The sequence below is a fragment of the Podarcis liolepis genome, assembly GCF_965112155.1.
Source record: "Podarcis liolepis genome assembly, chromosome: 12".
NCBI lineage: Eukaryota > Metazoa > Chordata > Lepidosauria > Squamata > Lacertidae > Podarcis > Podarcis liolepis.
In genome coordinates this window covers 2,914,522-2,930,501 of record NC_139563.1, presented here as the reverse complement: position 1 = coordinate 2,930,501, position 15,980 = coordinate 2,914,522, and the positions used below count along the sequence as shown (strand labels likewise).

General features: G+C 48.3%; 2 protein-coding genes across 11 annotated transcripts in view; one reads left to right on the top strand and one right to left on the bottom strand.

The window, feature by feature from the left end:
* Positions 1-7,729, bottom strand: part of LOC310689283 (KAT8 regulatory NSL complex subunit 1-like) — a 45,296-nt gene extending 37,567 nt beyond the window's left edge. For 2 of the 8 annotated variants that reach the window (XM_083466791.1, XM_083466792.1), the window contains exons 1-2: positions 7,589-7,729; positions 7,022-7,218 (exon numbers count right to left, since the gene is read on the bottom strand). In XM_083466791.1, coding sequence (XP_083322917.1) covers positions 7,022-7,218; positions 7,589-7,714 — 323 coding nt within the window. In that variant the 5' untranslated portion in view covers positions 7,715-7,729. Of the gene's footprint in view, positions 1-6,678; positions 6,705-7,021 lie in introns of those variants that run through there. The other 6 variants (XM_083466796.1, XM_083466795.1, XM_083466793.1 and 3 more) reach the window with 6 other exon arrangements.
* Positions 7,730-13,382: 5,653 nt separating this feature from the next.
* The window catches only part of DHX30 (DExH-box helicase 30), a 30,541-nt gene continuing 27,943 nt past the window's right edge, over positions 13,383-15,980 (top strand). For 2 of the 3 annotated variants that reach the window (XM_083466653.1, XM_083466654.1), the window contains exon 1: positions 13,383-13,438. The gene's annotated coding sequence lies outside the window, so the exon portion shown is untranslated. The remainder of the gene's footprint in view (positions 13,439-15,980) is intronic. The other variant, XM_083466655.1, reaches the window with a different exon arrangement.

Below are 15,980 nucleotides of genomic sequence, written 5' to 3'. Positions count from 1 at the left end.
CTGAAAAGATATCGAGAAATGTAACTTGCTGTAGAAGAGTTAATGCCATTACTCCAAAGAAACACACTTTTACTGTACAGAAGCAAGCTCTGAGAACCACAACAAACTGGAACATAATAGTAAGGTGGATGGTAACTTAGCTGCAAGTAACTTCTGTATGCTATACAGATTATTTTTTTCAAGACCTTTATTTATAAAGCACCAACTATTGTACTGGATGCTATATAAATTAAGAACTAGATAGATCCAGACAACATCATTTGCTTCAAGGCTAACTTCCAGCCTACTAAAATGAAAATAATAGTCAAGCTCAGCTTAATATCATTCAAGAGATAATGTGCAGCAGAACAAAGGAAACTCCCATGTCACACCACATTGGTCTATGTAGCTCAGGACTGTCTACACTGATTGACAGTAGCTCTTCAGGCTTTCAGAAATGAACCTTTCCCAGCCCTCCCTGGAGATGCTGGGGACTGAATCTGGGACCTATTGTAGGCAAAGAAAATGTGCTGTACCACTGAGATATGAAGCTTGCCATTTCAGACTGAAATTAATCAGGTCAGGCTTGTATTCAGAATACTGAGCTACTGTGCCCCTGAGTGCAAAAGGAAGGGAGATAGTAGTAATGGGGGACTTCAATTACCCGGATATTTGTTGGATGTCAAACTCAGCCAAGAGCATCAGGTCAAACAGATTCCTCACTGGCCTTGCAGACAACTTCATTGTCCAGAAAGTGGGAGAAGCAACAAGAGGAACAGCCATTTTAGATCTGGTCCTAACCAATGTTGATGACCTGGTTAGTGGGGTAGAAGTGGAAGGATCATTAGGCACGAGTGATCATGCTCTTCTGAAGTTTACTATACAGCGGAAAGGATCAGCCAAGCATACTAGGACTCAATTTCTTGACTTTAAGAAAGCCGACTTCATAAAACTTAGGGAAGTGCTGGGTGAGATCCCATGGACAGTAATACTAAAAGGAAAGGGAGTTCATGATGGCTGGGAGTTTGTTAAGAGGGAGATAGTAAAAGCACAACGTCAGGCAATACCAATGAGAAGGAAACATGGAAGTTGCCTAAAGAAGCCAGGGTGGCTATCTAAAGAACTTTTAACTGAGTTAAGATTAAAAAAGGATGTGTACAAAAAATGGAAAAGGGGGGAAACCACCAAAGAGGAATTCAAACAAATAGCCAGCACATGTAGACACAAAGTCAGAAAAGCTAAAGCACAGAATGAACTCAGGCTTGCTAGAGAGGTTAAAAGCAACAAAAAAGGCTTTTATGGGTATGTTCGTAGCAAAAGGAAGAACAAAGAAACAGTGGGGTCACTCAGAGGAGAAGATGGTGAAATGCAAACAGGGGACACAGAAAGGGCTGAACTCCTCAATGCCTTCTTTGCCTCAGTCTTCTCCGATAAAGAAAACAATGCCCAACCTGAAGAATTTGAAGCAAATGATTCAGCAAAGGAAACACAGCCCAGAATAACTAAGGAGATAGTACAAGAATACTTGGCTAGTTTAGATGTATTCAAGTCTCCAGGGCCAGATGAACTGCATCCAAGAGTATTAAAAGAACTGGCAGATGTGATCTCAGAACCACTGGCAGTCATCTTTGAGAATTCCTGGAGAACAGGCGAAGTCCCGGCAGACTGGAGGAGGGCAAATGTTGTCCCTATTTTCAAAAAGGAGGAAAGAGAGGACCCAAATAATTACCGCCCAGTCAGTCTGACATCAATACCAGGGAAGATTCTGGAGCAGATCATTAAGCAAACAGTCTGTGAGCACCTAGAAAGGAATGCTGTGATCACCAATAGTCAGCATGGATTTCTGAAAAATAAGTCATGTCAGACTAACCTGATCTCATTTTTTGACAGAATTACAAGCCTGGTAGATGAAGGGAATGCAGTGGACGTAGCCTACCTTGATTTCAGCAAGGCATTCGACAAGGTGCCCCATGATATTCTTGTAAAGAAGCTGGTAAAATGCGGTCTTGACTATGCTACCACTCAGCGGATTTGTAACTGGCTGACTGACCGAACCCAAAGGGTGCTCATCAATGGTTCCTCTTCATCCTGGAGAAGAGTGACTAGTGGGGTGCCACAGGGTTCTGTCTTGGGCCTGGTCTTATTCAACATCTTTATCAACGACTTGGATGATGGACTCAAGGGCATCCTGATCAAATTTGCAGATGACACCAAACTGGGAGGGGTGGCTAACACCCCAGAGGACAGGATCACACTTCAAAACGACCTTGACAGATTAGAGAACTGGGCCAAAACAAACAAGATGAATTTTAACAGGGAGAAATGTAAAGTATTGCACTTGGGCAAAAAAAATGAGAGGCACAAATACAAGATGGGTGACACCTGGCTTGAGAGCAGTACATGTGAAAAGGATCTAGGAGTCTTGGTTGACCACAAACTTGACATGAGCCAACAGTGTGACGCGGCAGCTAAAAAAGCCAATGCAATTCTGGGCTGCATCAATAGGAGTATAGCATCTAGATCAAGGGAAGTAATAGTGCCACTGTATTCTGCTCTGGTCAGACCTCACCTGGAGTACTGTGGCCAGTTCTGGGCACCACAGTTCAAGAAGGACACTGACAAACTGGAACGTGTCCAGAGGAGGGCAACCAAAATGGTCAACGGCCTGGAAACGATGCCTTATGAGGAACGGCTAAGGGAGCTGGGCATGTTTAGCCTGGAGAAGAGGAGGTTAAGGGGTGATATGATAGCCATGTTCAAATATATAAAAGGATGTCACATAGAGGAGGGAGAAAGGTTGTTTTCTGCTGCTCCAGAGAAGCGGACACGGAGCAATGGATCCAAACTACAAGAAAGAAGATTCCACCTAAACATTAGGAATAACTTCCTGACAGTAAGAGCTGTTCGACAGTGGAATTTGCTGCCAAGGAGTGTGGTGGAGTCTCCTACTTTGGAGGTCTTTAAGCAGAGGCTTGACAACCATATGTCAGGAGTGCTCTGATGGCGTTTCCTGTTTGGCAGGGGGTTGGACTCGATGGCCCTTGTGGTCTCTTCCAACTCTATGATTCTATGAGTGGCAAATGGTTCTATACATGAGTCCAAGCCACTTATCCCAAATAAGAAGTTTAACAGGGAGGTGCTTTGTGCAATTAAAGCGGCAAAAGCAGAAACTACTTCCTCAAATTTATCTATCTTCTTCAGCCAAAACATCAACCGATTAATAATTGCTAATAGTTACACGACACACAAACACAGAGGCTGTTTCAGTTTCTTGGGGTTTTTAAATCAACACAGGAGCCTTATGAGACATTAAATTCCGAGTTAACAATGTACTCAATGCCACCAAGGTATTCCAGGTTCAAACTCAGTATGTGTACACTACACATTACTTGCCATCAGGATACATCAAACTCAAATCACTTGGCCAAACACAAGGTTTTTCCACCACTTTTGGATCATCAACCTTTTCCAAGAAGACTTATTTTTGCTTAGTTGTATGATTTTGAGTCTCTCACATGTGCATGCTGCTCAGGTATAGATGATTAAGGTTCTCACAAAAGAGAGAGGATGCCACAAATTCCCTTTCTTTCCTCTAGAACAGACACCTGCCAGATTAATGTGTCACACTACAGCTACACACACGAAACCCTAAAGTATGCCAAAAAGTAGGGTTACTTTCTGAAGCTGTGGCATTTGATAACCCATCTCTGTCCTGTGCAAAGACTTCAGGACAATCAGATCATCATCAGCACAGAGCAAACTTAATAAACAAATGGAAAGAAAGTAGAATTCATACCTGGGAGAACCTGATTCTAATCAACTACTATCAGTGCTACCAAGTGAGTGTTATTCATTATACTGATTGACTTTGTCTTGAGGGGTTATTGATCATGCAAACTATCACTAACTTGTTTAGTGCCTGATCAGTTTAGTGCCTACTGCAATAACAAGAGGAAAGAACTCTTAGTAAACTGCGTGCTATTGGATTTCCTCTCTTTCAATTCAAGGAACATGCAAGGAAAGGATTGGAATCTTCCAGTGGGCTCACTAACTACACCTTTTCTATGTACTCTAGTTACCTAATTATTATAATGCACTCTTCATGATGCTAGCCTTAAAGATGTTCTGAAGCTTCAACTGATATAGAACACTACAAGCAAGTTGCTCATTGGACTTGGTCAGCCAGTAACTCAAATTCTGCTTGATTTACAATAAGCTAAAAAAAAAGTAGATAATCTATTTAAATTGCTTGTATTCTTTATTTCTGAATCACCCATAACCAAGATTCTCTGCACAATGCACTATAATAAAACCAATAATTAACTAGAAAACTCTTAACACAGCACACAGGTAAGTATGGAATTCGCTACCACACGATGTTGCAATTGCCACCAATTTGGATGGGTTTAAGAGAGGTTTGCACAAATTCACAGGCTATCATTGGCTGCCAGCCATTATGGCTGTATATTACCTCTGGTATTGGAAACTATATGCCTCTGAATACCAGTTGCTGGAAATCACAAGTGGGGAGAGTGCTATGTGTTCATGCACTGCTTGCTGGCTTCCCACAAGCCTCTGAGAACAGGATGTTGGGCTAGATGGGGCTTTGGTCGGATCCAGCAGGGCTCTTAGGTTCTTATGCAACACAGAAGCTTGGCTTATACAGAGTCAGACCACTGGCCGATCTAGTTCAACATTGCCTATACTGAGCAAAGAAGATGGTCTACCACTGAGCTACTGCCAGTCCGTACTTCTGCTGCCATGGGAAGACTTTTTAAATCCTCAACACACTGGGGACTAAGAAACAAAAAGACCACCTTCTCTCACACATGTTATCCTGTAAACTCTGGTCATCAGCATCCCAGACACTCATATGCGAAAGAGCCTTTCCAGTTGTGATGCTAAGTCAACACTGTGGAATGTCCTCTCAAGGCAGGCCCACCTGGTAGTGTCTATAGCTTCAAATGATCAGCGAAAATCTGGCTTTTTCCTGCCCGTAATTCGTACTGGATTGAGAACTGCAGCTGTGCTTATTTTCTTTTCTTTTATGGTGCTTGTTGTTTATTTATTAGCCACAAGTGTTGGTGGCCCCAGGCACTTGAACAAGAAGGACCAACTTTCTTGAAAAACTTCAAAAAACTGAGGCAGGCAAGGTTCCATGCAAAGAGTTTTCCAATTCCTTCAAGAATGTGAACAAAGGAATTTTATCTGAAATACCCAGAAAATATTGTTCCTGCTTCCATTGGGGCAGGGAAGGGGAAAGAGGAGATTAAGAACCATAATGCCAATATTTCACTTTTTAAAAAACCTGAGATATGGTGCAAAATGTGCAGGGATTGGTGTTATTTCTTGTGAGAAACTAACCTGCTCACTAAGAGACGCTGGTGGCGCTGTGGTCTAAACCACAGAGCCTAGGGCTTGCCAATCAAAAGGTCGGCTGTTCGAATCCCCGCCCGCTGCTGGTACCAGCTCCTGCCAACCTAGCAGTTCGAAAGCACGTCAAAGTGCAAGTAGATAAATAGGTACCGCTGCGACAGGAAGGTAAACAGTGTTTCCGTGTGCTGCTCTGGTTCGCCAGAAGCTTAGTCATGCTGGCCACATGACCCGGAAGCTGTACGCCGGCTCCCTCGGTCATTAAAGCGAGATGAGCGCCGCAACACCAGAGTCATCCGCGACTGGACCCAACGGTCAGGGGTCCCTTTACCTAACTGCTCATTGCTACACTCTGGAAAAATTACTGCAGACACCCTGACTGCAGTATGTAACCTATGCTATCCCCCAAATCTTGTTCTCTGAAGGATGAAGCTATGAATTCTGGATAATAATCTCAGATAATGTATATTACCACCAGTTATATAAACTAGTCTATAGTGACATTCAGCATATTGTCTTTCACCTTCAGTTTCATTGTTTCCAAAGAACGAACAAAACCAATACTCTTTCACAAAGCTTGCTGCAAGGATGACTTAGACCTTTTCACCATGTGGGAACTGCTTCCCAACCCTAAGAAACAACAGCAAGTGCCATGTGACTATTGCACTATTTCTCATGCCAATGTTGCCTTGTCTCTCAAAACAAACGATTCCGTTGGCATTGCAAATAACTGCATCATTTGCTTGGCCCACATAATTGTCTATTTCAACCTTATCATCTTGCTCAGTTGTTGTTTTTCCCCACCAGCTTTTGTTTGTAGCATTTTAACTGTTTTTCTTGTTAGTCACTCAAGCAGCATTCGGGAAGGAAAGCACAGTACAGACAATAACAAAAAAAATTATTATTTTTTTACAAAGAAGTCTCCTACAGACATTACCAAAGCAACCTGACACTCAGCCACAAAAGGAGTGATCGTAATTAAGGACCAGCTCTAAGTTCCTTACCTGCATACAGGTCAAAGCTGCCACTGAGCCAACAGATTCTTTCTTTCTTTCTTCTTACCCCGCCCCTTACACCAAGTAGCTCAAGGCATGGCATTTCGTTGCTCCATTTTATCCACACAACAACCCTGCTTCTTTAGCTCAGGCATGACTCACCCATGGTTACCCGGTTAACTTCACATCTGAGGGGGAATTTGAACCAGGGCCTTCCCCATCCTTGTCTGATATGTTAAGTGGTATACAGCCCTGTGCCGCCTTTAAACATTCCGGGGGTGGCCTGAGTTCGACTCCTACCCCTTCTGTCCACGTGGAAACCACTACTTACTGCGGTAGCATGCCAGGCACATGGCGCCTTCAACCCGCGATCCACACACCATATGGCCGCGACATCTCCCACAACTGGCCAGAAATGCAGGGCAAGAGGGAGGCGTTGCGCAAGAGTTGCCTCAGCCCTTGGCCAGAGACTTCGGGCGCGAGGAACAAACTAGGCGCAGCCCCAAAGGGAGCTGCTCGGGCTCCCCATCTGGGCAACGGGAAGGAGGGCGGCCTACCTCACGGGGTTGCTGTGAGGAGGAAGCCCCCTTGGGAAACGAGGAAGTTGAAGCGGGCGCCTTCTGCTTCCTCCAAGGCGGAGGCCGCCTCCCCTCCCGCCTCCCCGGGCAACTCACCCCACGTTGGCGGGGCGCTCCGTCGGCGGCGGCGGCGGCTCGGCGCTCTCGCTGTCCGAGGCCGAGGAGCAGGAGGAGGCCGAGGACGACGACCCCGAGGAAGCGGACGAGGCCGAGCAGGCGCTGGCGCTGTCGGTGGCGTCCGAGTCGCAGGCGCGCTGGGCGGCGCGGAGGCGGGCGGTGGCGGAGGCGGCCAGCTGCCGCAGCTCCGGGCCCAGCGCGGGCGGAGAAGGCGGCGCCTCGGAGCCCGTCCGCCCGGCCACGCTCCGCGCCAGCCCGGCCAGCTGCTGCCGGACGTGCCGCTCCACCTGCCGGGCCTGCAGCGCCCGCAGGCGGCGGCACAGGCTCCGCGCCCGGCCCCACAGAGAGGCCTGCCGGGCCCGCGCTTCCGCCTGGCGCTGCCGGCGACTCTGCGCCCGCCACGGCGGGCCGCTCGCCTCAGGCGCAGCCGCCGCCATGGCGGGCCCGGTCGCAGCAGCAGCCGCCGCCGCCGTCGCCATGAAGGGAGCCGTCGCCTCGGGGCAGGCCGCTCCGCCTCAGCAGCAACAGCCGCCGCCTCCTCAGCGCCTCAGGGCGGTCCGGGACTCTCCATGGACTCCCGGCCGGGACAATACGAGCTCGCCCGAGACGGCGCGCGCGCGCCCGGCCCAGATATTTCCCTCCCAGCCCGCGCCTCAGCCGCGGCGCACGCATGCGCGTAGGAGCGGGCCGTCGCAGCAAGCCTCTCTCCTCTCTCTCTCGAGCGCGCGCGCGCGCCAAACACTCGAGTTGCTGACAGAGCGCGGCCGCCGCAGCCGATAGAGGGCGGTCGCCGCCGTCTGCGCCTGCGCCCCGCAGCCTCTTCCCCCCCCCACCACCACTAATCGCCATCTTGTTACCACGTGAGCACTGGGCGTCGCTGCTGCTCATGCGCCAACGCGCGACCCTCCCATATTCTCTCTTCCGAGGCAGCAGGAGGTGGGAGGGAAGCTCGGGGGAGACGCATGCGCACAACCGGGGCCATGCGCGCCCAGCCTTAACCCAAGAGTTTCCCGCGGGCGCCTGCGCAGTAGCCGCCACATTTACTAATCAACGCAGGAGCCGTCAATGCTGTTACTACGCGTCCTGGGCTGCATTCTCACGAGCGTGTTTTCTAGTTCTAGGCGCGCCTGGTTTCAAACTGCAGCTTAACAAAACACGCAGCTCTAGCGTCTCCCAGATGCGCACAACAGGCAGGAATTCAGCAGGTGGAGCCTTACCCCAGAAGCATTTCCTCCTGAATTTCTATTATGCATCTGCCAGTAAAATGAAAAATGGTTCTGCAGGTCAAAGGGGGACCTTATCAATATTTTAACCAATCAAACAAGACATATTAGAATCATAGAATTCATACTTTATCCACTATGGTAATGTAACCCAACCGCCTGCAGTGCAGAAATCTTTTGCCCAATTCAGGGCTCCAGCCCAAGACCCGGAAAATGAGTCTCAGGCGCTACAGACTGAGCTATCCCAGCATAAAGAGGACAGGCATATCAAAGCCTGGAAACCAACCCAAACATTCAAGCTTTAAGCAAGCTAACCTTTTTATAGAATACACAGTAGAATGGGGGAGTTATTCCTGAAAATAAATTAATTTTACCACTGAATACTTGCTTTACTTGTGGGCATCTTACCCCTTTTTCAAAAAGCCCCAGTGCCTGGACAACCTTCTACTGCTTTTTAAATGGCAAGGTGTTACACAGACCCAGGAAGCTGCCAACTGCTGACCACAGCATTCAAAGGCTTTTCTTTCTCAGTCTTTAGACTAATGTCAACACATTAGCAAATGAGGTTAATGGCAGGTACCCTATCCTCATCTCTCAGGTTACAGGGACAAGCTGAAACAACTTTTATATTTCCAGGAGGGGAAAAGAAGCAAGGTTAGAAGTTAAAGAATATAGTATACAATTTTTCATATACATACTCAAGCCAAGTGCTTGTCTGTATTCACGAGAAACCACATTTGTCAGGCTCCCTCTATACTAACCAAATTGAACTCAGAGTTTTGGAATCACTGCAATAGCATATATCTGTATGAAGGGCAATATACAAACCTCGTGCTCATAAAAAACAAAAAACATTACAATGTGATCCTAAGCACTGTTACTTGGAGGAAAGTTCAGTTGAATTCTGTGAATCTTACTCCCTGCAAAAAGTGGTTAGAACTGCAGCCTTAGCCTTTAATATACTACAAAATTGAAAGGTTTTCCAAGTACTAAGAGCTCCTGTGGCACAGTGGGCGGTGTGGTAGTCTAGGCCCTTGAAGACCAGAGTTCAAATCTATTCTCAGCTATGAAGCTCACTAAATGAGCTTGGACCCTTCACCGTGCCTCAGCCTAACCTTTCTCGGGAGTGTTGTTGTGAGGACAGAATGGAGAGGAACAGCAAGGGAAAGGTACAAGATTAAGATACAAGGTAAGTCCCATTTCTACAAATTCTGAAAACAATTTAAATGCTACCGATTAGCATGTATTAACTATGCACAGCAAAGCAGCAACTAAGACTCAGCACGAAGTATATAATAAGCATGGTACATTGCCTGCACTCATTTAGATTGTAATAGTATGCATCACTTTTCAAAAATGCTGAAATGTGGCAGAAAAATAAGAATGTGGCTCCCAAGAGTGCTTCATCTGGCCCTTCTTTCCTCACTTTTAAGTATATTATTGCAAGTTATATTCTGGCAGGCATTTCTGGTGGAGGCACCAAAACAATATGTTACTATGTTGCTGCAGTTTGCTGGCGTACATAATTTTGTTCCCATTATTATTTTGTTCCCATTATTGTTAATTTTAGATTGTATTTTAGTTTGTTTGGTTGCTGTATCTTTTTAAAATAAGAGAACCTGTTTCAAATTAAGATTCCTGCAAACTTCACTCAATGCAGATGAAATTAAAAAATGAAGAATGTTCATTAGCACTGAGTGGAGTTTGCATGTTTCTTATTTAACCAAGTTTTGCTGTTTTGCCACACTCCTCTTCACACATCCCTCATTGTAACAGATATACAGTAAGCAGGAACTGAAATCCACAACAAAACACTCACAGAAGAGGTGTTCAAATTGCAGCAGAGTGTTGGCCATTACTATGTCTACAACCTAAAGCTCCAATTTGCTCATCCCAGGCTATCTGAAGAACTGCATCCTCCCATACGAATCTGCCCAAACTCTGAAACCTGCTTACTTGACACTAACTTCCCTTGAACTTGGATTTCTGAGTAAACCTGCATAGTGGTGGGCTGTACGAATACATGCCAAGACCGTTAGGGAGTCCTCTGGGCAGGGTCTGGTAGCGGGCAAAATTACTCAGCTGCATATGGGCATTGCAGCAAGTTCCTGAGAGGTGGGGAGGAGAGCACAGCATGGTGCAGGCACAATGGCAGGCGCATCAGATTGGCCTGCGCCGCCACCACCCCACCCACCCCACACTGAGCTTCCTGGGCTTCTCAATCACTGAAAGTGATGCTCAGCATTGGGAAGGCACATGAGCCTTGCTGCCCTGCCTGTACTGCACCACAGTTCACGCCCAGCAGGAACTATGCCTCTTCCTGCTCCGGTACAGCACAAACACTCAGAAACTGCTGTATGATTGAAAACAGAAGCAGCAGTAATAAAAAGATAAAGTGAAGAACCACCATGGGGCAGTAGATTTAGCTCTCTACTACTCCTTTGCAGTGTCTGTCTGTTCATTCTGGACGTATGTTGCAGCTCGAATACATTATTTTGGTATGATTTATAATGGATGGGCGGGACACGGGTGGCGCTGTGAGTTAAACCACAGAGCCTAGGACTTGCCGATCAGAAGGTCAGCGGTTTGAATCTCCGCGACAGGGTGAGCTCCCGTTGCTCAGTCCCTGCTCCTGCCAACCTAGCAGTTCGAAAGCACATCAAGGTGCAAGTAGATAAATAGGTACCAATCCGGCGGGAAGGTAAACGGTGTTTCCGTGCGCTGCTCTAGTTTGCCAGAAGCGGCTTAGTCATGCTGGCCAGATGACCCAGAAGCTGTACGCCAGCTCCCTCGGCCAGTAAAGTGAGATGAGTGCCGCAACCCCAGAGTCGGCCACGACTGGACCTAATGGTCAGGGGTCCCTTACCCTTTACCTATAATGGATGGGTAGCTCCAAAGGGAGTGAAGGAAAAGGGTATCCTGCCTTTGGGTCTCTCCTTCGGGATGTGACAAGAGGGAGGGCACTTCCCGTGGGCAACTGATTGAGGATAGGCTTTGATAATAGTTGACATATTAGAACTTGGCCAGGGTGAGGGTGGAAATGCGAATTAAGGTGGCTTCTAAGTGAGAAGGGGAATGCTGGGAAGCTGTGTCCACAGAAAAGGCATGAATGCAGCTCAATACAGCTCATGATGTGGCTGATGGGTATTTAGTGATTGTGTCACTTTATAGTATTGATTTACCATGTTTCTTGTATTTTTATTTTAACTTTGCTTTGTATTACAGTGGTACCTTGGTTTAAGAACAGTTTAGTTTTTGAACAACTTGGATTAAAACTGGAAACTGCAAAACTCGAAGTAGGTGTTTGTGAACTTTGCCTTGGAAGCAGAACATGTTCCGCTTCCTGTCGAGTGTGTTCCATTTGTAAATTGAGTCCCCCGCTGGTATAGGAAAGCACGCCTTGGTTTAAGAACGCTTTGGTTTAAGAATGGACTGCTAAAACGGATTAAGTTCGTAAACCAAGGTACCACTGTACAATGTTGTTCACCTCACTGGGGGGCTTTGGGCCAAAAAGATCTATAGAAATAAACCGTAGCGTGTGACGTAGAAGGCATTCCTGTGAGAGGCTTAATATTCTTAAGGATTCTTACCGTCATGTTACTCCCCTTTCTGACCCGTCCATTTCTGAAGGTCTGGAAGAATTGCGGCACTGCACTGCAATCCAGGATGAGGCCATCAAAACAAGCTCCTCCAACTTCAGGTGCATGTTTAATCTGAGGGGAAAGTGATTCCAGGGTTTCAAAGAAATGCACAGAACCATAGTTTTTCTCAGGACCAATAAATATAAAAAGAAAGTTGTAAGGACCATAATTTAATTAAAGCCATGGAAAATCCTGAGCTCAAAGAAAGGATGCACAGCACACATTTCAACACGAGCGAGTTCCAGAGTTTAACTCAGCACTGTGTACAGTACTTCCTTTTAGGTTTCCTGAACCTTCCAACATACACCTGAACTGGCTGTAACAATGTTGGAGCGTTAAATGTTACTGCTTATCTTCATGCCAATAAGGGGAATTTGTTTGTTTGTTTGATACAATTCATATGCCACTTGATTGTAAAAAAAAATTACTACAGCTCAAAGTGGTTTATGCAGACATAAAACAATAAAAACGGGGGGGGGGTGCAGCTTTATTTTGAAACGTAAAAAAAGTTAAAATACGAAAACAGATTAGAGCCGATCGACCTGCTAAATTTCTGCCTGCCACTGCCGAGGGACCTTCAACACCCCACTCGGCCCTTAAGTGCGACCTTCTCTCCGCCTCAGCCTACCACACAGGGTGGTTGTTGCTGGGGCTATTACTACCAGACTTTTATTTTATTTTATTACTACCAGACTTTTAGAAGGCAGCCCTGTTTAGGGAAGCTTTTAATGTTTGCTGTATTACAGTATTTGAATATATTTTGGAAGCCGCCCAGAGTGGCTGGGGAAGCCCAACCAGATGGGGGGGTATAAATAAATTATTATTATTATTATTATTATTTTAAAAAAACAAGGGGGGGCAAACTCACGCACGCCGCCTCGCGCTCCTTGGGGAAGGGGGGGATGTAAAGCGAAATAAATAAATAAGGAAAAAGGGAAAAGGAAAAGAGAAGCAGGCGGCAGTCCGGCAGGTGAAGCCCAGTTGTAGGCGGGGGGGGGGACTGAGGGGAGGCGAGTCCCGGGGGAAGGAGAAGGGGCGCCTCACTCACTCACTCACTCACCGGCAGAGGCCCGGAGGCGGCACCGGCCTCCTCCTCCTCCTCCTCTCTCTCCGGGCCTGCCCGTCACCTTCCGCCTTTCCCCTCCAAGCCCCGCCCCCCGCCGCCTCCCATTGGCGTGCTCCGTTGCCTTGGAGAGACGCGAGCGCCCTCCTCTCGACCCGCCCCCCCCGCCTAAAGCCCCGGCTGCGCTTCCTTCCTTCCTTCCTCCTCCGCTTCCGCTCAGGGACCGGAAGCCGTATCGGCTTGCGCCGCGCGGGGGCTGCCGGGAGCCGTAGTCCCGGCGCCCTGAGAGGGAAAAGAGCGAGCCGGCCGGCCAGTGAGGGAAACCAGCGACCCACCCACTCGCCGCCTTCGCCCGCTCCCGCTCGCCCGCCCGCCCGTTCCGCGCAGCCGCCGCGGCCTCGCGCTCCTCCTCCTCCTCCTCCTCGCCCGCCCCTCGGCCAGAGCGGCGAAGAGCAGCGGCGCGAAGGAGGTCGGTGGCCCGTGAGGGAGGAGGGAGAAAGAAGGAGAATAGGCGGCGGCGGCGAAGAGGGAAGGGAAGGAGCGGGCGCCGCCGCCGCTCGTCAGGGAGGGAGGGAGGGAGAGGCGGACGCAGCTGCCGTGAGGCGCTTCGAGGCGGGGGGGGGATAAATGGGAGGAGGGGGATGCGCAGAGGAGAGGGGGGGCTGTGAGGGGGGAATTAGGGGGGAAGGGTTGGATGGGGGGGGAGCAGGCCGTGGGGGCGGCGAGGGGGACCGAGGTCTTGGCGGTGAATGGCGGGGTGGGCGTGGAGAAGAGATGCTTCTTTGGGGGGGGGATGAGAGAAAGGGAATCCGCACGAAGGATGGTTTTTTGGGGGGTGGGTGGGGGGCAGTGACAGGTGTTTGGTCCTGCAATGGGACGACTTGACGTTTGCTTGCAAGGTGGTTTTTCCTCCTCGCAACGACAACCCCGTGAGGTGGGCCAGGCGGAGAGGCAGCCGCTTAGCCCTGGTCCTCCTGGTCTGGGATGCCAGGCTTGGAAGAGGTGGCCAGGCTCCGGATGGATTGGAGGAGGTCTGGGGGGCTTGGTCTGGGGAGAGGACCATCCTCGGGATGGGAGCGCTGTAGGTGTGTCTGGCGAAGGGATGTTGGCGAGTCTGGCATGGCGATGGAGGTAACCCTAAGAATTGGACCCAGGGTCTGGAGACAGTGGCTTGGCTAGTGATGGAGGCGAGGTGATGTTGGAAAGCTGTGCAGAACCGAAAGAGGGGTTGGTGGTCCTGATGCTGAGGGTGACAAAGGGATGTCTTCAGATCTGATTTAACAGCATCAGAGGTGGGAAAAACCATGATTCTGGTGGCAGGAAGGGAGGGTGGTAGTTTGGCAAAAGTTCGTTTGGCAGCTGCATGGATTTCAGTGGGTTGTTGGGAGCCTAAGATTTCCTGGATACTGGGTACTGCCTTCTGGAGCAGAATTCTGCTTGAGGCAGTACCCAGCCAGGTGCGTCCGGATGCTCATGAGTCTCAGTGTTGCTTGTAGACACAATTCCTCTGGGTGTAAGAGGAACAGGTAGATAGGTAACAGGAGGTAGTGCATCAGATCACAAGTAGGCGTCATTATAGGGGAAGAGGATGGGAGTGAAGTTGCATGGAATTGGGATGAAATTAGATTCCTGGGGTTCCAGCCTTATTTTAACACTGGAATAAAAGCTTGCAAAGGTCAAGCTGGTTTTGATGGCTAGCTGGTGCTGACGGGAGTTGTAGTCCAGAACGTCTGGAGGGCACCACATTGGCAAAGGGAGCTGAGAAGCAGTTATTCTTGTTCTTGGAACATCAGTTGTAGGCGAGTTCAGGTTGGCAGCATGAGCGAGTCTACACTTCTTCTGTTGTAACAAATGGACTAGGAATGAATGGGACATGGACGGGGAGAGGCAGACTGGGATTAATAGCTGTAAAGAATATTCATTGGCAGAGCTCGCTTCTTGATTGAATCAATGGAGAAAACCTAACTCTGGCATTGTGTGCCAAACATCCCAGCCTAAACAAGTGTCTTCAGAATAACTTTGAAGTAGGCTAGGCTGAGATGTGTAGTGACTTGCCCAAATCTCCACCATGCTCTAGGTTTAGCAAGGATTTGAACTTGGACACCACCATCAGTCCCTAATCCACAGTTATTAGCACTAGTCTCTGTTTTATGCCTTTTTGGGGGCGTTCGCTCTCTATGTATAAAAAAAAATGTAGTAATCGCATACTAAACTTGGAGTACCTATGATGGGGAAACTGTGAGACAGCTGGCACAATGTTCTTCACTGCATGGCTCTTGAACAACAGTTGTTTTTAAGTGCCCAGCATGTCCTGGGAATATGTGGGCTTGACTCTGCATCGGCTCTTGGATGGGTTTGCAATGACAAAAGGGTGACATAGAAGAGGGCATTTCAGTGGGTACAGGGTTTTTATGCCTGCATGGTGACTCTCATCTGCCAAAACTCTTAAATGTCACTGGGACTGGTACATCCTTTGCCTCCACTGATACTGTGATGATCCTGGAAAACATATCTTTTATTTGACTGTTGTATGTGGGAACTCTCAGTGGACCTCCATGCGGTCAGCCTTCCTTGGGCACTATGAGAAAAAACTGAATGGACTAAATGTTGCCCAAACTTTCCCACGCCCTTCTGATCCTCCCAACCAAAGTCCCAAATTGCCATGCCTGTCTTTGGTTACAGAGAACAGCCAGTAGGGATGCTGGCTTCTTTATCAGCCTCTGCTCTGGGCCTTTAATAGTGAGTTGATGACGAAGATATTAACACAGGGACTCCAACTCTCATCAGCCCCAGACAGCATGGCTAGTGGTGAGGGATGATGGGAGTTGTAGTCCAGCAAGCGTCTGGTGGGCACCATGCTGGCAAACCCCCCTGTTTTCAGGTGGTATGTCTTGGTATGTCTTAAAAGGCTTCATCTGCTGGTTTCCTAAAAGTAAAGCTGAAGTTAAAAGTAGAGGAGCAGTCAGGGCAGCCTGGCTTTTTTCAGGTCAGTTGCGATCCCTGCAGCTCAT